At 46.1% G+C, this 23,371-nt stretch overlaps 1 protein-coding gene across 1 annotated transcript; it reads right to left on the reverse strand.

Moving 5' to 3' along the window:
• Positions 1 to 508: 508 nt before the first annotated feature.
• On the reverse strand, positions 509 to 22,220 carry GALK (Mevalonate/galactokinase family protein). Its single transcript, XM_086523103.1, has 13 exons — positions 21,942 to 22,220; positions 21,127 to 21,314; positions 20,991 to 21,037; positions 3,119 to 3,213; positions 2,910 to 2,992; positions 2,753 to 2,821; positions 2,417 to 2,602; positions 2,204 to 2,338; positions 1,657 to 1,791; positions 1,509 to 1,579; positions 1,344 to 1,421; positions 1,104 to 1,245; positions 509 to 824 (listed from the first exon to the last, which is right to left on the reverse strand). The coding sequence occupies exons 1-13, from the start codon at positions 22,099 to 22,101 to the stop codon at positions 714 to 716; spliced, it is 1,500 nt and encodes a 499-aa protein (XP_086379229.1). The 5' UTR covers positions 22,102 to 22,220; the 3' UTR covers positions 509 to 713.
• Positions 22,221 to 23,371: the final 1,151 nt, after the last annotated feature.

Genomic DNA, 23,371 nt, shown 5'->3' on the forward strand with positions numbered 1-23,371 from the left:
GGGGTGCATCTTCCGCTCCCAACATCACAAAGAGACAAAAACCTTTCTCCTTAACACCATGCTTAGGAGACTAAACAGCAGGATATCAAATGCACTGGCTTGGATTCAAAAGTGAAAAGCATACCTTCAATGAGAAGTCTCAAAGGGTAACCCTTGCCACCTATGTCCTCTACTCCATTCTCTTCAATGTAACAAGATCTTGCAAATAGTGGTCACACCAATACAAGCTTATGAACATGAAAGAAGCCTTGAGAGGCTTAGCTATACGATGACTCCTCTTTTCTCCTTTAGAAAAAGAGCTAGGAAGGACAAGTCGCACGCATGTGCATAGGCACTACCCCAAGGAAAAGCAAGCAACATGTGCATGCGATAGAAGTTGATGACATAGTTTCCTCCATCTGCAATTAGCTACCGAAGTGCGACTATTTCAGAAACGCCCAACAAAGCAATGCAATTCCCTTTCAAAGCAGTGCCATCAAAGTAAATTAGTGCCATAAAACCTACTTGCAACAAGAAACTTGACAATGCCTTGTGTGGAGCCACCAAAAACTTCTATTTTCAAATGTTTATACATCGCCAAGCCAACATAGGGGCTTGATAATGGAAGCCTTAAAACAGCATAAAGGCTTGCTTATTGTGTATGATTGCATGAATGAGCTTTTCTAATACCATAGCTTGCGCTAGTTCTCAGCGACTTTTTTTATGAAGCACTCTCAGAATTTTATGATTGCCGCACCATTTGAAGGCTTTGAGGCAAAAACGTAAAGTCCGAGATCATTGCGATTTATTATTCCCTCATCGATCCGGGCCTGATAAAACCTCTCCTGAAATTTTCCAAAAAGTTTGAACATCAATTGCCAACCATAGGAAAATGTGCAGTCTTTTGTAAGCTGAAAGAGAGCCCGAGGCAGTCACTTTGCAAAACATGTACAATATCACGTGGGTTAACTAGAGAGGATTCTATATACTTCAAAAAGAATACTTTCTATATATATTAGACGGAGGTGAGGGTTTTAAAAGACACCCACAATAGCACTATCGCTTGAGCACACATGATTTAGGGAACTTTTGATGAGTGACCACCCAAGAAAGAGAGTGCATACCTTCAATGACAAAATGAAGGATGGTACAACACTCTCTTTAACCAAAGTAACAACACAGCCTCCCCATCCTGCGCCAGTCAAACGGGCACCAAAAGCTCCAATATCCCTACAAACATCGACCAGCTCCTCCAACTCCGGACAGCTGATGGAAGTAAAAGTTAAAACCATGTGTTAAAACTTTAAATTTTCTCGAGCTTAGAAGCGCCGAAATCTCCATTGATAGCAAAACAGAGCATTCACCTGCATTCATACAAGACACTGCAACTTTGATGGCTCTCATTCATCAAATTCCCTAACCTTTCGAGAATTTCCTGTTCACTAAGCCATTTATACCCCCATGAGTGTCAGCCGATACATATCCTTCCCAACAAAAAAATTATTTTTAGACTGAATTCAGCTAGCCACCTCCTCTTGACTTGAACAGCTTCTTGGAATGAGAACACGCGCTTCGCTTCCATGTAGACATGCTTAGCCCTCTACACACAAACTCTTTCTTTTACATTACTTCAGCATAGAGACTACCCTTACTACATGCATTCTGACTTAGTCTAACCTGGAAAAGTTTGAAGTGTTTTGCAGCAGCAAGAACAGCTAAAGATGTTCGAGAGTCCACAATGACAGAAGTGAGAGACTCACAAAGCAAACCCTCAATTTCAGCAGCAGTGTAAGGCTCCTCGTGCAAATGTTGCTGTTATAACATTCAACCATATATTCATAAGGTCAGAAAAGTCTGAGCTTATGAATTGTAATAGAGGGTAAAACACTCACAAAAACACATAAGCAAGGATAAAGAAGAGAAATGAAAAAAAAAACACCCATTATTTATTTGGAAATGCTTTTAGAGAAGGCTTAGGCAAAATATGTTAAGAGAAGCTTTCTTGACTGGAACTTTGAAACAAGCACTCCAACTATAAATGATCACAAGGATAAGACAGCACAAAGACTTAATCTTAGATGTAAGACTTTACATGCCAACACAAACAAAAGACAAAAGAACAAATTCTTGCTAACATGACAACTCAAATATAACAGTTTTGTGCAAATGACATACACAAAATCGAGACAAAGTGACAAGTGGATTTCGTTTATAAAATCCCTACCTCAACTGCAAGAACAGGATCTGAGGAGCCTTGCGTTGCTGCAAATGACACACACAGCCCCTCCACATCAGACAGGGTCCTTACAGTTGAAATTGCCTCCTTTGGAGATGTGCCCAGCTTTACAGCAAGGACTATCTGTATGAATAGCAATTGCCAACACGTAAGCACATGAAATGGTCTTGAAAGAGGGTTCAAGGTTTATAGAAGGCTTACAGCTGCCAATCGGCATTCAACGACCCTATTATTATAATTCGTGGCCGCTGTCACAGCCTTTCTAGACTCTGCTAATGAGTGCGCAATCACAAATGAGCCTCCACTCGGTAATGACACATCCGTAGCACGAATGGGATTAAAATCTATCACATTTGCGAAGCCCAACTTGGCCATCAGAGATATAGCCTGGCCACAATAAGGACACATTTCTCAGGATACTAGTTTACTTCGTCTTGAGCATGCACACACGCACACACACACACACACACACACACACACACACACACACACACACACACACACACACACACACATGAACTTCGAGCTTCTTAGTACCTGATCCATTCCACCTGATTGAGTGCCAATATGACGCTCACATGCACAGGCAAACTCAGCTACTTCCTTCTGTTCAGAGGATACATAATATGTGGACGTTGTCAACTCAGCGACATTAAAAGACAACCAATTCGCTCTCTGTTAAACATTCACTCACCTTGGGGAAATTAAAGCCCAACACGGAAAAAATTGCAATTGCAGAAGAGCATACCAGTGCTGCTGAGCTAGACAATCCAGAACCTAAAACAAGAAAAAGAGAATGTTATCAAAGCTCATAATAACTCTGGCATATTTCAAGCAAAAAACTACTGGTACCGACAAATAATTGTCGGCTTAGCATAGTCTTAATGTGAAAGTGTAAAAAACCTGGCAGAACAGTGCCATCAATCAAGACATTCAATCCATAAGGAGGCCCAATGTTGATCCCCTTGCTTGCAAAATACTCAAACACTCCAATGTACCTGCACAACAAAAGCTTTTTCTGAAATTTGGTATCTTTGTAAATCTCCTTGGGCTATCGTTGATATGCAATCACAGTTAAAAGTACAATAGCATCATACATATCGTGGAGTACCTACATGCACACACTAACGGGGCTTCAGCCATGTAGCAGAATGAGCACTTCTTTGATGTAACTCTGGGAGGCATTTGCTTATAAAGAAGGGGAAGCCCTGCTGGAAAAGGCAGAGGTTGTTTGCCTGTTCTTGTGTATTTCACATTGGTGGAGGAGACAAGCAGAAATTTCTTGCCCCTTCTTACAGGTTAAACCACTCTTGCCTTGGCTCTTAGCACAGGTCTTCAACGGACTCTACTCGCCGGGTTTCGCAGGGACTTGTCTTCACGCGCACCCTTTCCATCACAGCAGCAGACACAGATGGAGGCTCATGCTCCGCCCCAGAGGGACTCCTCACAAGCCCCCTCGCCCGACCCTGCAGAGCGCACCATTTGGATTGCTCTCTCGCCGACAGAGCAAGCGAGCCTTGCCGCAGAGGCGAAGCGCCTTCAAGCGACCTCTGTCATCTGCAAGATCATCGGCACCCAACCTAGAAGAGAGGAGGTGCGTGATCTCCACCAGGCCCGCCTTTTAGCAGAGGTGGGCAAGATTCTCAGTGTTCAGTTTCTCGGCGTGGCTACTACAAGATAGAGCTTGAGACTCCCGAGATGTAGTCCAAGGTCATTGCGATGAGCCCCCTGGCCATCCGAGCAGTTCAAGCACACTTTCGACAGTGGCACCACGGTTTCGACCCAGCTACCGACATTCTTGTCGAGGAGGCAAACCTGCCAATCTCAGTCTGCCTCCTCGGCCTAGGAAGGAGTACCTTCCGCTCCTTTCCAGGATAGACTCACCGATTGGGACTGTCCTGGAGACACCTCGCACGGCAACCTCTGTAGCTGCCAAAGCGGCTGGCATCCCCACAATACGTGTTCTGATTCGGGACACCCACACTCTCCGGAAGGTCATCCTACTACCTCGGGTGAGTGGAGGTTGGTTCCGTCAGAGCGTGGAGTATTCAGGCCTCCCAAATCAATGTTTCATTTGCAGACAGATGGGCCATTTGGCAAAGGCCTGTCCTCGCACGAGACCTCGACCCACAGCGCATGCGCAACCTCCGAAGGTTGAGCATGCCCAACAGCCAGATACACAGGACGCACATGCTCGTACCTCAACTAAGACCAGCAATCAGACAACTGACGGTTGGCAGCAGCAGGTGCTTGGCCGCCGCCGGTAGGGGCGGGCTCGCCCCACTACTCCCCTTCTGCAGCTCAACAGCACTTGGTTCCGACTGGGAACCGTTTTGATCCCCTTCAGCAGGACCCGCCTGAGGAGGCCCCGTCCACAGTTCCTCCACCTCCTCCTCCCTCAAGCGCTGCCGCTCCGCCTCCCCCACCTCTGCCTCCTCCCGCTCCCCCACCTCCACCTCCGCCTCCCATCCCTCCTCTCCCCCTGGTGGGACCCACAACCTCTTCTCCCGACCCCTCCTCCACTCCTCCTCAGACGTAGGGTATGGACATGCGTCTGCCGTGAAGCGATCTCTTAGTAGTGCTTTCAGTCGAGAGGGACAACCCTACTTGAGGCCGCCTTTTTTGGTGCAGACTTCTCCTTTTGCAACAGTCCCTAGAGGTTTGACTAGCTTTGACATTCGCAGACGCTAGGACTTCTTCGACTACAGCTTCACACGGTTCCTGGGTGACTCTTCTCTTGACGTGGAGGAGGCTTGCTTTCGAGTCCACGTCCTCCTTCTTGCAGCTAGAGGCATTGAGGCTTTGGACACAGCCGTGGGCTTCTCCTTTCCGCTGTGCCGTAGGGATTCCACGGAGTGGACCCAACACACAGTTCTTGACTGGCTTCAGATTCAGGCTACTGAGTTCTCACACCACACAGGGGACTTAGGGGTGACAGATCTTGTAGACGGCTGGAAGTCACTATGTGGGAACGTCTTCTTAGAAGATGGGCAGCGAACTACTTAGTAATTACTAGAGTAATTACTACAGTAAGCCCGAAGAGTATAAATAGGACCCATTACATTGTAATCGGGTTGGCAATTGTTATCACTTGGGTTAGCGCTTTGGCTATAATTGTACTTGAGAATCATTGGCAGTATTGTCGGCTGTACTTTCTCTCTGTAATCACATTCGCTGTAATCTTGGTCTGTAATCCCAATCATGGCATATATTTCAGTTATACTTACTTCTCGTCCAATCTTCTGAATCTGAATCTGAATCTGAACCTTATTCCAGTACCTAAGTCTGATTCTTATTTCAGTATCCACATTCCAGTTTAGTCTCTGATTCTTGTTCAGTCTGCTGTCTGAAATCTTCCCATACTAGTAGCTGAAATCTTTCAACACTGGAATTAGCTGCCTCAAGAGATCAGCTCCAATTCCATTTTGGCGATCACGGTGGCTCGAGCTGAAGCTCGTTGATTGAAAGACTCTTCTCCCAGTTGAAGTTTTCAGCAATGGCACCAAAATCCAATCGTGGCCGAAAATCTACCATTCGTGTGGACCCCATTCCTGAGGAGTCAGGAAGAGAGTCACACCCAAAGAAAGAGAAGATGACTGACATTGAGGCTCAGGAGGAGCATAGTCAGGTTGATAAGGCGCGAGACTCACAGCACTCCAGTCATTCTCGACGCCGACGGGCAGAACGGGAGGCACGGAAGGCAAAGAGTTCCAAGAATTCTCAGTCTCGCCAGAGAGAGGAGGATACCAAGGGCAGTAAGGGAAGTCACCGTACTTCTAGCAGACACACCAGAGAAGACACTGACACTGAGACAGAGATAGAGATTGATTGGGATGCTGACACTGACAATTGCAAGTAGGCTCCCAAGCGTCATTCTGAAGCCAAGAAGAGAAGTGGCAGGATCAGTAGTAATCGAAATGATTACACAGCTTCTCTGAAGATCTCCTTTCCAATATTCAAAGGGGGGGGAAAGGATGATCCAGATGTTCACATACGAGCTTTCGAGCAGTATGCTGAACTAAAAAACATTGATGAAGATGATTGAGGGGAATATTTTCCACAAACCTTGAAGAAGACAGCGAGGAAATGGTATTACCATTACCCTGCATGCAAGCTGAGATCATATAACAAATTGCTTAAGGCCTTCAGGTTGGAATATTCCGACAATAGAGGGGACGAGGATATTCTCTGTGAATTAGATAAGATCAAACAGAGAAATTTGTCAGTCCGCAGCTATGTGGAAAAGATAAAAGAGCTAACCAGGCAATTGCAAGAACCGCCGTCTGAGAAGAGATTGAGGGCATGGTTCCTGAATGGGTTCAGAAGCAAGAAGCTTAGGGAACAAGAAGTACCAGCCCCTACAAAAAAATTCAATGATCTGGTCCAAAGGGCATTAAAGCTTGAACAGCAGGCTAAGAAGGAAAAGAGCCACAAGAAGCGAAGGACCAGTAGCAGTAGCTTTGCTCTACTGAAACTTCTGATTCCAGTGAAACGTCCAGTAGCTCCGAGAGCAGCTCCAATGAACGAGCAAAGGAGAAATCAAAGAAGGGATCATGGACCAAGAAAATTGAAGAGATGGCTAGGCAAATTGCAGAAATTAGCCACACAAGATAGCCAGTCCGAAAGATGGAGACTTGGTGTTCAAGATGCAAATCCAAGGACCATATCTCCACTGAATGTCCACAATGTACCTACTGCAAGGCCTTTGGTCACCTATGGAATAATTGTGGCATCAGAATTCACCATTTTAAGAAAGGGAAGGATCTGTCAGTGGTTGCCTACGTTGAACCAGTGAAGGTAGAACCAGTCAAAGTAGCTCAAGAGGAGAGACCAGGTACCAGTGGTACTGGTCAAGGACGTGGCAGATACCAACCAGGAATGGGCAGATGAAGAGGAAGAGGTAATTCTAGAACAGGAGCATCATGGACTAAGAAAATTGAAGAGATGGCTAGGCAAATTGCAGAAATTAGCCACACAAGACAACCAGTCCGAAAGATGGAGACTTGGTGTTTAAGATGCAAATCCAAGGACCATATCTCCACTGAATGTCCACAATGTACCTACTGCAAGGCCTTTGGTCATCTATGGAATAATTGTGACATCAGAATTCACCATTTTAAGAAAGGAAAGGATCTGTCAATGGTTGCCTACACTGAACCAGTGAAGATAGAACCAGTCAAAGTAGCTCAAGAGGAGAGACCAGGTACCAGTGGTACTGGTCAAGGACGTGGTAGATACCAACCAGGAATGGGTAGAGGAAGAGGAAGAGATAATTTTCAGAACAGGAGCATGAATTGCTATACTTGTGGGAAGTATGGTCATTTTGCAGCCCAATGTCCAGATGCACCTGTAACGACTACTACTGAGGCTAAGGCACTAGAGCCAGTCCCAGTCAGGGTGGTTACCAGGAGCAAGGGAGTAGTCATTGAAGAAATTCCAGACATTTCAGAAGTACCAGTCAATCCTAACAGTAGCAAGTGGGCTCAACAGAGGGAAGTTTGGAAGGCCAAAGGTAAAGAAAAGGTGGTAGATGAGTGGCAAGAGCAGCGGGAACTAGCAACTAAAATCACGGAGGATTTAGCTAAGAAGTTGCCAGAGCAGCCAGAAAGTTCCGAAGCTAGAGTCATTCAGAGGATACCAACCCAATCGACTGATAAAGATCAGTCAGTACCGGCCATGACAGAGACCATGCTGGCAGTGGTACATGGACTAGCTGATGAAATGGGAGTGGATGGAAAGAGTAGAAGCACTGCAAAAGAAGAATGGCGATATAAAGATACCAGTTCTTCAAGCTCTGATAGTCAGTCTGACCAAGAGAGAGAAGAAATTCATGTGAAAATTTGTGATAGAATCCAGTAGCTGACTGTAGAGCTGGAAGATATAAGAAAGACCTTGCCTGAGGTAGCCAACTTTATTAGACAGCGCAGGAAGACTGAGGCAGAGGCTAGAACAGTGGACCTGACGGCTGTCCGGGATGATGAAGTTCCACTTATCCAGGTAGACTACAAGGTCACGAAGCAGTGGGAACCTCTCTCAAGCGTTATCCTGGATGGAGGGGCAGGAGTCAACATAATGGGAGCCCATCTTCAGCAAAGAATGGGTATCACTAATATGAAACCAGCACCATTCAAAGTAAGAATGGCAGATCATAGTCGTACAGGCGACGGGTATAATTGAAAACATACAGATAAGAGTTGGGAGGGAGAAATTCAAAACCAGTTTCCTAGTCCTAGATGTGCAGGGAGCATATGGAATGCTACTAGGGCACCCATGGTTAAGAACAGCACATGCTGTTCATGACTATGCAAACCAAACTTTGACCATAGAAGGGGCCAGTGGCACAATCCAAATCCAGACCAACAATACCAGGAGCTGGAAAAAGAAACTGAGGCCGAAGGAGTTGTGTCAAAAGTACAGAGCCAAGAAAATCGAGCGAATGCTGGCGGCTATGAACATATTCCCTTTGGCAGAAATAGACTTGAATGCAATCTTGCTGAACAAAGAGCAGGCTGACAAGCAGAAGAGACAATTCCCTGATCAGTTTACCGAAGTCAATGCAGAGGAAAGAACAGTTCAGCTAACTGGAAGGATGGAGGAACCAGCTGATACTGGTATAATAGAGGAACCAGTATGTTCTGAAGAGTACCCACTGGATCAGAATAGTGATTCAGAAATGAATGGACCATCTTAGGACTACGCTGAAGAATCGACCAAATGAAAAGGAGGCGGACCAAACTGGTTGCTCCCAGATGATCAGGAAGTAGAAGAGTGGAACCAATCCTAGAATGATCAAGGTTAACAAGCACCTCAACCCGGCAATGAAGGAAAAAGCACGGAAAATGTTCCAGAACTATAAAGATGTGTTTGCCAGGGAACATACAGATTTGAAGGGAGTAGATCCTGAAGTCTGTCAGCACCGAATACCACTGAAACCGGATGCTAGGCCAGTAAGATTACAAAGATATCGGATGAACTCCAACTATGCTAAGAAGGTCAAGGAGGAAATTGATAATCTTCTCAAGGCTGGGTTCATTACGGAAGTGGCAAGCAGTGATTGGCTATTTCCCATAGTTGTCGTTCCCAAAAAGAATGGGAAATTGAGAGTTTGTGTCGACTATAGGAAACTAAATGCCCAGACCATTAAGGATCCATTTCCCTTACCTTTTACTGATATGTTGCTTGATGAGATTGCAAGATATGAGATGTATAGCTTCATGGATGGTTATAGCGGCTACAACCAGTTACAGATCGCTCCTGAAGATAGAGCCAAGACCACTTTCATCACTGAGTGGGAAGCTTTCATGTATCTGGTGATGCCTTTTGGCCTGTGCAATGCACCAGCTACCTTTCAGCGGTGTATGATGGAGATGTTTAATGAATTTATTCATCGGTTCCTCGCCATTTTCATGGATGACTTCACTGTCTATTCAGATGAGGAACAGCACCTTCTATTCCTATATATGGTTTTTAAACGCTGTCAGGAGAAGAGGATTTGTTTGAATCCATTCAGGTCTATTTTTTAAGTATGGAAGGGACAGCTACTGGGACATGTAACTGGGACATGTGGTTTCCCGCAATGGAATAGAGATGGCCAATGACAAAATACAGTGTGTCCAGCAAGCTAAAGCACCCAGAACTGCTTCAGAGTTGAGTTCTTTCTTGGGTTATGTGAATTTCTATAGAAGATTTGTACACAAGTTTGCTTCTCAAGCAGTACCATTATATGAGCTTACAAAGAAGACCAGTAAGTTCAACTGGACTGCTGAGTGTGAGGAGAGTTTCCAGAATTTGAAAAAAGCCATTACCAGTAAACCAGTCCTTAGGCAATCGAATTGGGATATTATTTTCCACGTACATGTAGATGCTTCAGGATTGGCAATGGGGGCAATATTAGCTCAGCCAGATGGAAGAACAGACTATCCAGTTTATTTTGCAAGTCGCAGATTTAGTCAAGCTGAACAAGGCTATACGACTACTGAGAGAGAAGCCCTCGGAATGGTTTTTAGCGCCACGAAGTTCAAGCTGATAAGATGGATGATGTTCCTTATGGAATTTGAATTCAGAATTTTCCATAAGCCTGGCCAAAACCATTGTGGAGCTGATTTTGTTTCAAGAAGAACGGAAGGATATTCAGAATCACCCTTGAGAGATGAGCCAGTGGATGCTGATTTATTTCAGTTAGAGGCAGAAGAATCAGTGGATCCTGAATGGTATGATATTTATCAATTCCTTTTCCAAGGTGCCTTTCCAGAGGATTGGAAGCAGAATCAGAAGAAAGCTCTGATCATAAAAAGCCTGAAATTTACCATCATAGGAGGATTACTTTATAGACTGGGTGTGGACGGTGTACTTCGACGATGTGTCCCTATGGAAGGAAGAATGCAAGTGATTTCAGAAGCTCATAATGGTGAGTCTGGTGGACACTTTTCCAACGAAGTAACCTACAAGAAGATTCTGCAAGCTAGTCTGTGGTGGCAAACACTGATTGCTGATGTCAGAAGTTTTTGTAAAACTTGTGACATATGCCAAAGAATGGACCGACCAACAGCTGTAGATATGACTCCCTTAATGCCAATACAACCACTGGGAGTATTCATAAAATGGGGACTGGATTTTATGGGACCTTTTAAGAAGGTGACTTCCAAGAAGAACAAGTACATAGTAATGGCTACTTGTTATGTTACCAAGTGGGTTGAAGCTAAGGCTCTTCCTGACAACACAACCAAGTCAACTGCAAGGTTTCTGTTTGAGAATATTGTCTGCCGATATGGATGTCCAGTAGAGATTGTGACCGATCAAGGAACACATTTATCAATGACACTATGGAAATCCTATTGGATATGCTTTCAGTCAAGCATCGGAAATCTACTCCTTACTATCCCAGATACAATGGACAAGCTGAAAGTAGCAATAAGACAATAAAGACTATTCTCACTAAGGTGGTGCAAAAGAAACCAGACCAGTGGGATTTGAAACTTCAGACTGCTCTATGGGCTTATAGGACAGCTTATAAGGTAACTACTGGAATGACACCATTCAGAATGGTGTATGGTACTGAAGCTGTGGTTCCTATGGAGTTTGTAATCCCCAATCTGAGAATGGCTGTGAAGTATGGATTAGACTTCAACCATAATTTGAAAAAGAGGCTGGATGAACTGATGCAATTGGATGAACTCAAGCAAAGGGCTATATTGGAATAAGAAATTGTTCAACAACGAAGGAAGCACTAGCATGATTCGCCGAATTAAAGTTCGAGAATTCCAGAAAGGAGACTTAGTGCTTCTATATCAGTTTAGACTGGGTCCAAAGAAGCCGAACTTGAAAATTGCCTTGACAGGACCTTTTGAGGTAGACTGGGTCTTCTCCAATGGCACAGTCAAACTCAAAGATTTATCGGGGTTGATGTTGCCACGAGTATATAATGGAGCAAAGATCAAGCTTTATTATTCAAAGACCAGAGAAACTGAGCCGAAACAAGGTACTAAGGAACTGGAGGTTGCTGATCAAGAGATACCGGAATCAGACATTTTTGGACTTTTTCATGTACAACCAGTTCCAGGTTCAGAACCAGTACTAGAAGGACCGGATCAGGATGACCTTAGAATCAGTACCAGTATGGTCGAGCCAGATTGGAAATCAGTCCAATACCAGTATGGATACACTTTCCAATTTTTAAGCGCCCAACGGTCAAATGGCACGCCAGTGCTAATCATTTCAAGGATGGGTCGCAGTCTTGTCCAATGCATGTCTGCCACGACAGCAACGACGCACAAAAGTCTAGGAGCGGCGAGTGGTGGAGCTTTTATGGCGCGAACGCGTATAACAGTCAAGAGAGTTAGCATTTTTCCTCATAAATCCCCTGCGCGACGTTTCCCTCCTGTCAACCATTCGCCATCGCCAAGCTCCGAGGTTTCTTCGCTGTAGCCGCAAACTTCGACCTCTAACGAGACAGTTGACTGTCAGATAGTCTTGCCAACGACACCATGAAATGGCTTCAACACGACAAGTAAGTTATCTTCTCCTTCGCCTGTTTCATCGTCATCAACCTCACAGTGTATGGGTAGAAAGAAACGCTTAGAGAAGATGCAGGAGTCTCTTGAGGAAACCCAGGCTATAGTTGCCAAGTCAGAAGCACAACATCAGATTGAAACGCTCCAGAAAGCCCAGGAAGCGCAGAACATACAACACAGGGTACTGGAAGCTCAGTCAGAAAGGACTAATTAGTTGTTGAACAAAAAGATAGCTAAGGCTGAATCTGAAATAATGATCATAAAAAATCAACGAAATGAAGCACTGAGAGCTGCCGAGCGAGCTGAAACAGTGCTCAGGATGAAGCAGACGGAATTCAAAAAACTGCTACTACACCATACAACTCTGAAGGCTTCTCTAACTGAAAGATACATCAACAATAGCTTGTCTGAAATTTTAAATCCATCAAGCAATGCTGTTTTCAATTTGGAGAATTTAAAGTCCTTAATGGAAATTATGCAGAGCGATTTGCAGGACAAGGTGGGTGATTTCAATAATGCTCCGATGAACCAAGCTATAATGGATTATATTGAACAACAGACTTCTCCGGATAAGGAAGAAGAAGACGAAGAAGATGAAGCTGATCAGGAGGAGGATGATCAAGAAGCCGGGTATACAAAGGATGATGATGATACCCCACCACCATCTCCACCTCCGGGACCTGGTACTCGCGGGACTGGGCCAAATGAAGGAGGCAAGTCACAGCCAGACCAGCCAGATCAGAATGAGGGCCAGCAGAAAGGACAGGACAAAGAGCACCAGTCGGGTGACCAGCAGATTGAAGAGCAGCAGCCTAGTCCCACTGGGAATCAACCAACTGATGAGTCCTATCTCAACAGAGATGCTAAAGGAAAAATGAAAGTACAGGATGAAGGACCAGTTTGTTGCTGATCATCAGCATTCACTGCAGCTCATTACCTTGAATAGGCAATTGAGACATCAATACGCCTCCATCACCAGACAGTATCTGGAGGATGATGCTCTCAGGACTGACTTGGAAAGATTTCAAAGACTATATGAGGGAGCCAGGGAAATGGTCGAACATTGGAAATCAACAGCTTTCCATGATAAAGAAGCTTGCCGACTACCTGCGCATCCCAGTACAGTCCAGCTGCTAGAACGAGTTCTTGAATGGATACTCAATGCTGATGAGAAAGCGGTAAACCCGCACTGGCAAAGGCAATCTACTGCAGATTGTCGCTCCCTAGCCCTGGAACTGGAACTTCTGCTGGGTAACAAACCAACTTACCGCTGTATGAAGGATGTTAGGGTACAACTCAAGGAAGTTTTGGTGCAAATGCAAACTGCCAGAGGTGTTTTGGATCAGAGAGTCAAAGCCATTCTTGAGGACCAAACAGCCACTAGCAGAGGACCTCAGACACGAATGTCAGTCGGAGCACATGCAACTGCTCTCCGGACACTGTTCCAACTAGTGAGAATCACCAGAAAGATGATGCAGCAGGAGAACCAAGATGTTCTCAATTTCTTAGAATTTGTGTCTGATTCTCCACTTCTCTTGTATACTGTTCCAGCAAGAGAAACCGAGCTGCCAAGATTCTTTCGAGCGCTGTATCCTCAACATCAAGAACCAATTGATCGTCTCACATACTTCAAAATTACTGATGAGCTTCAGGATTGGTATGAGCGGTCAACTGTGGAATGGAAGACTTGGCAGACGTTGTTAAATGATGCTCTCCAAATCAATGACATTCAAACACTAAAAGAGATGTAAAAGATCCAGCTGTGTATGGGCCAGTGAAAGATTCAAGTCAGAGGACTGACCAGGATTACTAATCAGTTGCTACAACTTACGGTTGAATCTTCCAAATTGCCTGAAAAAGACATTGCAGCAAAGCCTGGTCTGACGCCACAGTACAAGGAGATGGCTGAGATTCTTTTCGAAGCTCGAGTCAAAACTAATCAGTCTCTTCCAGAAGGATGGATCCATACTGCTTCGCATTGTCATAAGCTGGCCAGAACCAGACTGAGTAAGGGCAGGCATACACTCTATGATCCTGACACCAAAACCTATCATTCTCTCACGCCTTATGAAGAAGAGATGACCACCGCCCGGCGGGATCAACTTGAGCAGGAGGCCATTTACTGACTGATTCAGAAGGGAATTCTGAGATGGAACTACCCAGTATCCTTCCATTATACCGTCTTCCGTTTGCCTCGACTTTTCTTCTCAACAGACAGGGAGAGATGACAACTCCCTTGGCCTTTTCCGCTGTCTCTCGCAATCCCTGGTCCTTCTTGAACTCCTACTCCTAATCTTTGAATGGCCAGTCTATCAGTGGTCAAGCCGGCATCCCAACACCAGAATCAGACGATGGATTTTTCAGTCTCACATCAGATTCAGACAAGGGAATTTTTTTTCCAGAAATTTTGGAATCTTGCCAAAATTCAAGAAAGAAGAGAAGGATGTAGACGGCTGGAAGTCACTATGTGGGAACGTCTTCTTAGAAGATGGGCAACGAACTACTTAGTAATTACTAAAGTAATTACTACAGTAAACCCGAAGTGTATAAATAGGGCCCATTACATTGTAATCGGGTTGGCAATTGTTATCACTTGGGTTAGCGCTTTGGCTATAATTGTACTTGAGAATCATTGGCAGTATTGTCGGCTGTACTTTCTCTCTGTAATCATATTCGCTGTAATCTTGATCTGTAATCCCAATCATGGCATATATTTCAGTTATACTTACTTCTCGTCCAGTCTTCTGAATCTGAACCTTATTCCAGTACCTAAGTCTGATTCTTATTTCAGTATCCACATTCCAATTTAGTCTCTGATTCCTGTTCAGTCTGCTGTCTGAAATCTTCCCATACTAGTAGCTGAAATCTTTCAACACTGGAATTAGCTCTCTCAAGAGATCAGCTCCAATTCCAGATCTGGTGCAGACACTTTGGCCTCTTGCCAAGTTCAGCGTGACACCGGGTTGCAGGTACATTGTTGTGCATTTATTTGCTGACACTCAGAGCCCTCCTTGTACGTATTTGTACATGAGGATTCTTGGACAGAGGATGTAGCCCTTCGGGCTACACGCTCGGCTTGGGCCTGGGCCGGACACTCACTCCTTTCGCGCTTGTCTAGAGGTCGTTTGGATGCGGATTACTCCCTATCAAACCGGCCTCAAAGATAGCGAGGTTGGCTGCTGTGGCAGCATCAGTGAGAGAGCATCTGTTTTCTCTCACTGAGCATCTGTTTTCTCTCACTGACTCCATGAGGATCATCTCATGGAATGTGCAGGGATTAGGAGGGCCCAGTTTCATCGTCAGAGGGGTCGGCTGCGTCAGGAGCTTCAAAGATGCCTTGAGGGTGGTGAGATTGACATTCTTATGCTACAAGAGCTCGCTTCTATACTAGTGACCACTTCTGTGACTTGGGTGGGACAGTTTGCATTCTGGCTGGGACTTCTTTTTCGGACCATGCACCTGTGATCCTCACAGTGATAGATAGATAGAGGAGGGGGAGCACGATGCTACATATCCCTGAGAGGGTTTTGTTGGACTCTGCGCTCAGAGAGCGAGTGGTGGCTCTTTGGCTTACACATGCAGGACTCTCCTGCTCACAAAGTGGCCTCTGGACTTACTCAACTTAGTCGGCCTTTTCTTCAGGAGTCCATGGCCTGCCTGGCTGCAGCGAGAGAGGAGGAGCAGCGTCTCCGACAGGGCGTTGCTTCCTTGCAGAGGATGCAGGAGCAACATCCAGACTGGAGGAGCAGTTGCAGCAGGCTCATGAGGAGCTTGCCAGCACAGAGAAGAGACGCCATGAGTTTGCTTTCCATCAACAGGCATCTCAGTGGGTGACAAAGTGACTGGGATGGGACCCCGACATACGTAGGCCAGGGTCAGCTAGTTGAGGAGGCCTGACGGGTCAGTTGCTTTAGAGCTAGAGGACATGCGTGCAGTTGCTACTGACTTTTACCGTGACCTGCTGTCAACAAAGCCTCAGTCAGAGCGTCAGGATGCATGCAGAGAGCAGGTTTGGGCACAGATGCCTTGTCTTGTGACAGAGATGCGCCAGAGGCTTGAGTTGCCTCTTCAGCTAGAGGAGCTCCAGTGGCCCTCAGGGCACTTCCGCGTGGTAGCTGTCCAGATGAGGATGGTTTGACTCCCAGCTTTTTCTTAGAGTACTGGGACTTACTTGGCTCAGATCTCTGCAGCTCTTTTCAGTACAGCCTGCACATAGGAGAGATGCTTGACAGCATGAGTGAGGGTCTGATTTACCTCATTCCCAAGAAGGTGGCTCCTTGGATGAGATTCGACAGTGGCGGCCCATCACCATCCTCAACTCAGCCTACAAAATTCTTGCCAAGGCTCTGAGTTTGAGGATTCGGCCACTTCTAGAGACCATTATACATGGGACACACACAGGTTTTGTCAAGGAGCGTAGTATCCTTGACAACATCTTTACGTTTTCGGAGGCTTCTGCCCTCACTCGCTTCCGTGGTGAGAATCTGGCGATGCTTCTTCTCGATTTTAAGAAGGCCTACGATAGAGTTGACTGGGACTTTTTGGAGGGCACTCTACGTGGGATGGGCTTCTCAGATGCCTCGATCAGAGGTGTGTCAGCTCTCTACAGACGGGCACACAATCAGGCACTTTTGGCAGGTGGTAGAGGTGACCACTTCATGCTTATACGTTCGGTCAGACAGGACTACCCTCTTGCCCCCTTCCTCTTTCTGTTCTATGCTGAGGCGATGAGCAGATTTTTGGCTTCACAGCAGGTTGGTCTACGTGGCTTAGCGCTCCCTATTCAGGGCGACAAGCTATTGGATGCTGAGTTTGCAGGCGACTCAGCTTTGTACTTGGAGGGCCATGAGACCAACCTTCACAGGTGTGAGCAGGCTCTTGAGACCTTTTGTTGTGCATCAGGTGCAAGGATCAACTGGAGAAAGACAGTGGCTTTCTCGGTTGGTAGTGCTCCTACGCCTGATTGGCTGCCAGCTGAGGGTTTCATATGAATTCCCCAACGACTGCAATTCGGTACTTGGGTTGTCAGGTTGGTTTGGACTTGTCTCCTGAGCAGCAGATTGCTCCCCTCCTTCTGTCCATCAGGAGGAAGCTGTTACATTGGAGCTCCGCACGACTTTCTCTGGCAGGCAGAGTAGTAGTGGCCAACCAGGTGTTGTTGGTACTATGTGGTACATCACATCTTGTCAGATATTTTCGAGTTCCTACATCAGCCAGGTAGAGAGGCTGATCAGGAATTTCCTTTGGTCAAGGCGCGACACTCAGATAGCCCGGGCCAAAGTGGCCTAGCAGGTCATCACTCTTCCTTATTCTCAGGGGGGTTTGGGGAACCCAGCACAACAGAGCAGAGCCCTTCTTGGGAAGTTTGTTGTCAGAGGATTGCTTCCAGGGGAGGAGCCCTGGGAGGAGTTTTTGCTTCAGCCGCGTAGTGCTAGAGTGCCTCAAGCTGGAGGCCCTTGGAGACCTTTGACCAGATGGATTTTCACAAAAATGCAGAGTTGGCTTGAGCAGGAGACTAGAGGACCATTTTGTTGTGAGTCTACTCCACTCCTGGGAGCATTTGAGGAGAGGCCTGGAGCAGCACCAGCCTACTTGCACGAGGGAGCGTTTGCAACAGCCCCTTGTTGGGAACCCCATGGTTAGCACTTAGAGAGGCCACTTGATTGGTAGTAGGCCTCATGTTTCTTGGGGTCCCAAGGCAGAGGGTCCAGCACGCACCTTAGGTGACTAGTTATAGTTCTCAGGCTTGTCAGAGGAGCTTCAGAGCATCCAGCTACAGGGCATGAGAGGGGTGCAGAGCATGTGTCAGAACATCGCAGAGGTAGTACCAGCTGAGTGGCTCACACCTCTCGAGTCAACAACGCCCAGATGGATGGGGGCCTTCACGCGATTGGAGGTCCTCATCGCATTTCGGGTTTGTTCAGAGACTGTACCTTCTCTGTTTTTCGAGCTACAAGGTGAGGGTTGTTTATATCGAGTTTTAGTTGAGGCCCCACAGGTTGCAGAGTGCTGTTTTAAGGGGATCCGAGTTGTGGGCATATGTGGGAGGACTTGTATCATCGATCCTGACCCAACAGCCCTTGCGACTGGCCACTGGAGGTTGTGGGCTTGGGAGAGCTGTCCACTGGCACGAGTGCAGTGGGATGCTGGAGAGTGGTTTTGGCGGGACCCTTTCGCCTCAGCCGCCTTTCTTTCAGTACACTGTTCGACTAGCACACCACATACTGGCAGCACGGATAGAGGCTCATCCTGCTGCAGCACCTCATTGGTAGGAGGAGGGTCTCACAACTGAGTTCTTGTTAGCTTTTTGGGCGAGGTTGTGGGACGCCAGACAGCCGCGGCGAGTCACTTTGTTCTAGTGGCTGGTTGCACACAGAGCTGCAGCAGTGGGAAGCTGGCTTGTACATAGTGGTCTCTTGGTAGCATGCACAGCTTGTGGCCATCCTGTGGAGAGTCAGCGTCATGGTCTTTGGGACTATCCTATGACACAGCATGTTTGACTTCGTGTCCTTCAGCTGATGCCAGTTTTTTCCACAGCACGACAGTACACTTGGGGGGCAGCTGCTTGGTCCACTCTCACGGGCCCGGCACTACAGTTTGAGCTATCCTCCACCACCAGGATGATAGTGATCCAGGGGGGTCGACCTACACTCCAGCGTGCTACAGAGCTTACTCCACAGGAGTGGTACAGTGAGAGAGAGGAGTGTTGGGAGCTCATCTATGGCCTGACACTCTGGACCCTGGTTCATCTGGCGGGCCCGCTGCTTCCGCATCTTTGAGACTCACCCTGTACCACCAGCAAAGACAGTTCAAGATCTTTGGCTAGAGCTGATCCATACTCTCAGAGGACAGTTCGAGAGACTCCAAGGCAGCTCCGACCGCATGCGGGAGCGTAGAGAGGCTTTCCTTCGACTCTGGTGCCCTGGGCCTTTCTTCACCATGGTCCAAGGAGGGCTCAGATGGCACTACCGTACACCTATGTGGCTTTTCCCTCCTCCCATCTCCTGATTTAGCCTCATTGTACATATGCTGTTTTTTCATTGGGAGAGTCTCCCCTTATGATTGCTGTAGACCTCTCAGTAGAGGTGGTTGTAGCCCTATGGGCAGTTTCATTAACTGATAGAAGGATCTTTTTCTCGGAAAAAAAAAAAGAGCCACCAGTACAATATTTCAGGATCTCATCCTTCAAGGAGTTTTAGTTGTATAGCTGGATGACATCCTCATCCATACACATAGCTGGGAACAACACTTGGAAGTGTTGGAAGAAGTCCTAAAACGTGTACAAAGCTACAACCTACAACTCCAACTCAAAAAATGTAAGTAAGGAAGCACTAAGCTCAAATTCCTGAGATTCATTGCTTCCACAGAGGGTATCTAAATGGATCCTGAAAAGATCATAGCTACTCAGGATTATCCTCCTCCCTCTTCTGTGAAGACACTTCAAAGCTTCTTAGGAATGGCAAATTTTCCATTTTGTTTTGTCCCGAATCTGGCAGCCATCCCATATCCTCTCAGGCAGCTCCTAAAGAAAGGTGCCAAGTACAATTAGACCTCAACTTGCTGTCAGAGTTTCAACAAACTTAAACAAGTCATCAAGGAAGCAGATCTTTCAGCCCATCCGGATTTCCAAAAGCCATTCAAGCTGCAGACCAACGCATCTAATCAGGGACTAGGGGCCGTATTACTTCAACAGGGTGATCTGGCAACCAATCTCCTTTATTAGTAGGTCTCTTACACAGCCTGAGACCAATTATTCCACAACCGAAAAGGAGTTATCAGCAATTGTGTGGGCATTCACATGTTTCATCCTTATCTACATGGCACCCAGGTCATGGTGACAATGGATCATCAACCTCTCATCCCACTGATACAAAATCACCATCCCCCAGGTCGTTTGCTACAGTGGACCTTGTCTTTGCAAGAATACAGGTTCTCCATCAGCTACCAAAAAGGCACCAGTAATTTTATTGCTGACGGGCTTTCCCGAGATGAGCATCAAGTGGTGCAATTCACACCCCCACCTTCTGATCTCCCAACTGATATGAATCAGATGGCAGTCTTCTAACAACAAGATCCCGTCATTCAGCATCTTGTATTACAGCTCAGGTGTTTTACACTATATTTCGCAGGGCCAGAATCCTCGAATATTGGGTAGGTCCATACAAAGTCCTACAGAAGCTGCGATTCAACACATACAGATTGCAACACAATCACAACTGCCCATGTGATTTGCATGAAACCTTATCATGCCCCCTCATTGGCATAAAATCCAGTCACTCCTATTATTAGGGGGGAGGTGTGGAGTATACGCTAACAGGGCTTGAGGCATGTAACAGAATGAGCACTTTCTTAATTAACTGTGAGGTATTTGCCAATACAGAAGGGGAAGCCCTGCTGGAAAAGGCAGACGTTGTTTGTCTGTTGTTGTGTATTTTACAATATGCTGAGTTCTAACATATGCCCTGCTAGTTTACATCTATGGTAGGTCTGAAAACCCTCGATGGGTCATTGTTTAATCATGTTGAAGTACCACATGAGTCCAACAGAAAGGGTTTCTAAATTCAAATGTTTTTTTAAAAAATTATTAAAAATACGTTCACAGAAGGGACTTTTAATATCTAATTTGGAGAGAAATGTGTTAATTCATAAAAGAAGAGCGGTCAATTATTCATGCCAACATGTTTAAAAAGGGGCACCCCTTGATGCAAAATATGGGGGGGCTTAATAGTGGAGCCCCTAGAGAAAATCAAGATAAAAGCTCATACCCACAAATGAAATAGTGTGCCCACACAAGTCTCTCCACATCGATGTCCTGCACAAAGACAATGTGTAAATTATCAAGCTCTAATACTCAAAACAATCCGAAACTGTCTAAAGCAATCTCTTGGATCCCTTATGTACCTGTTGAACGTCTGTTGTGAAAGAGAAGGGCTCGTATTTATCAGGATGCAGGTTTGCTATGCGTATCTCTCCAGGACCTTCTGAAGGTTCACGCTTGCAAATTGCTACTATGGTGTCTTGGCGAATTGCCATGGGCAAAACGGAATAGCCCTCATAATCAATGTGTTCTCCAATCAAATTGACCCGACCTTTTCAACCATATTGTAAAAATCCATATGTCATTAGAATGTTAGAACATAAATTGACTTCTTATTTTAAATATACGGGTAGTCATCCATAAGACAAAAAATTCAGTTATATATATACCAGTAAGCATCCATCAGCTCCATCTTGCATAGTATTGACTAAATACCACAATATCCCAACTAATGTCGTCAGTGCCCAACTACGTTGCTGAGACACACACACACACACACACACACACACACACACACACACACATGAGCATGCATCGCTAGGTACCGAGTTTCCGTAATTGCATTATGTCTTAACAATTTTGTAGCAATCAACGCCCACACTCCTCAATGCAAGCAAGTAAACATGTCTGCACAGTTTCTATATATAATGTGCACAGCATCAAGCAGGCTCCTTCCCATCACTCGGGCCATCTTCTTTCTAATTCCTTCTTCACTCTAGCCCATTCTTTTGTCATTACAGAGTATCGGACACTAATCCCTTTTATAAGTCCCCTCATGAAGTTGTGAGTGTGTCTTACCACACTCTCATTGTCTTTCGATGAGCTTCACCATCAGTTTTTATTGTGTCAATGCTGAGTTCCTATTTACCATTATCAAGATGTAAATTGCGTCGCGTACCAGGAGCGCGTGCAAACAGCACAGGATCACGACCATACAATTGGGCGAACCTGGACTTGAGCTGATTGTATCGGAAGAGGGCCTCTTCTGCCTGAGCTCCGTCCCCATAAACTGCCTCAACAGACGAATACACAGGCACGGGCTCCTCGCTATCGCCCATCTCTCTCTCTCTCTCTCTCGCGTTCTCGCGTACAGTACTCTAATTCACGCAAGTAGCTCGAAAAGCGCAAGCTCTATCTCCCTTTCCAAGTAGGCATGCATATCACGGTTGGGCAGCGTCGCCTGTCGAAAAGGATTCTCCGAAATGCTTTGATCAATATTTTTGTAAAATACATCTATTTTTACCAACATTCAAGGAGATTTCCGGATCTCTAGACGGAACATTTGTAGGGGGGGTAAGAGGGGGTGGGGGGGGGGAGGGGTACACCTTCCCTTCACACGACACACTTTTTGGCCTCCAGAAGGCCATAGAAGAGTGGGTGGAGAATCGGTGCACTTTCTGGGCCGTTGATGTAGAGCCATCGGATTCTTGACGCATGTAGCCGAAGGGTTTTGTTCATGCTTTAGGTCTTTTTCCATGGCGTGACCTGAGGAGATCTGCATTAATGCAGGCGCCAAATGCAGGGTCATAGCACCTACAGTAGGTTCCGGCATTCTTTTTCCATGGCGTGACTTGAGGAGCTCTACGTTAATGCTGGCGTTGAATGCAGGGTCGTAGCACCTATAGCAGGTTCCGGCGTGCGTCGAATGCAAGCACCGAATGCAGAGTTGTACAAGCTATAGCGAGATTCGGGCATTGAACACAGGTATTTGTCATCTTTTGCGTTATTTTGTGTGTGTGCATGTGTGTACGAGGCTACAGCTATAGACCTGCAGCACGTCACCTACATTGACGATAGGGCGGAGGGACTGAGTGGGGGTAACGCCCCATGTAGCAACGTATACAGGTGGAGTCTCTTTGCGCCGGAAGGCCCTAGGTCATGTGCACCTTTGTTGAGTTGCAATGCAATTATTTCCTTCTCCCTCTGCATCGTACTGCCTATTCGTAGGCCTATAGAGAGCACGACTTTGCCTGGTGTCATGCACAACATGTCAGTGCTGCGCACATCACGGTGACATGCTCAACATGCCCACATCAAGCTTTAAAGTCACATTCTGTTGAATATGGATTCATCATTCTCATGAGTGAGTATGATCGCTTTGTAGGCACCGGGATGGGAGCCATCAGTTCTCACACACGTCGTCAAAGAAATGTTGAATCTATGCTGAAGAGAATCTTTGAATCTATCATGGAGGGAATTTTTGTGCTGTAGAAGGGTTTGGGAGGGTGGGTCATCATTGCAAGTCAACGGTTTTAAAAAGCATGGCTCAGCTTCGTCTTTAGCTAGTTGTAAATCAAAACGAAAGGTTGAAGTGATGGGGAGAGAAGA

Source organism: Adiantum capillus-veneris, chromosome 11, assembly GCF_014529385.1.
Source record: "Adiantum capillus-veneris isolate H3 chromosome 11, ASM1452938v2, whole genome shotgun sequence".
Taxonomy (NCBI): Eukaryota; Viridiplantae; Streptophyta; class Polypodiopsida; order Polypodiales; family Pteridaceae; genus Adiantum; species Adiantum capillus-veneris.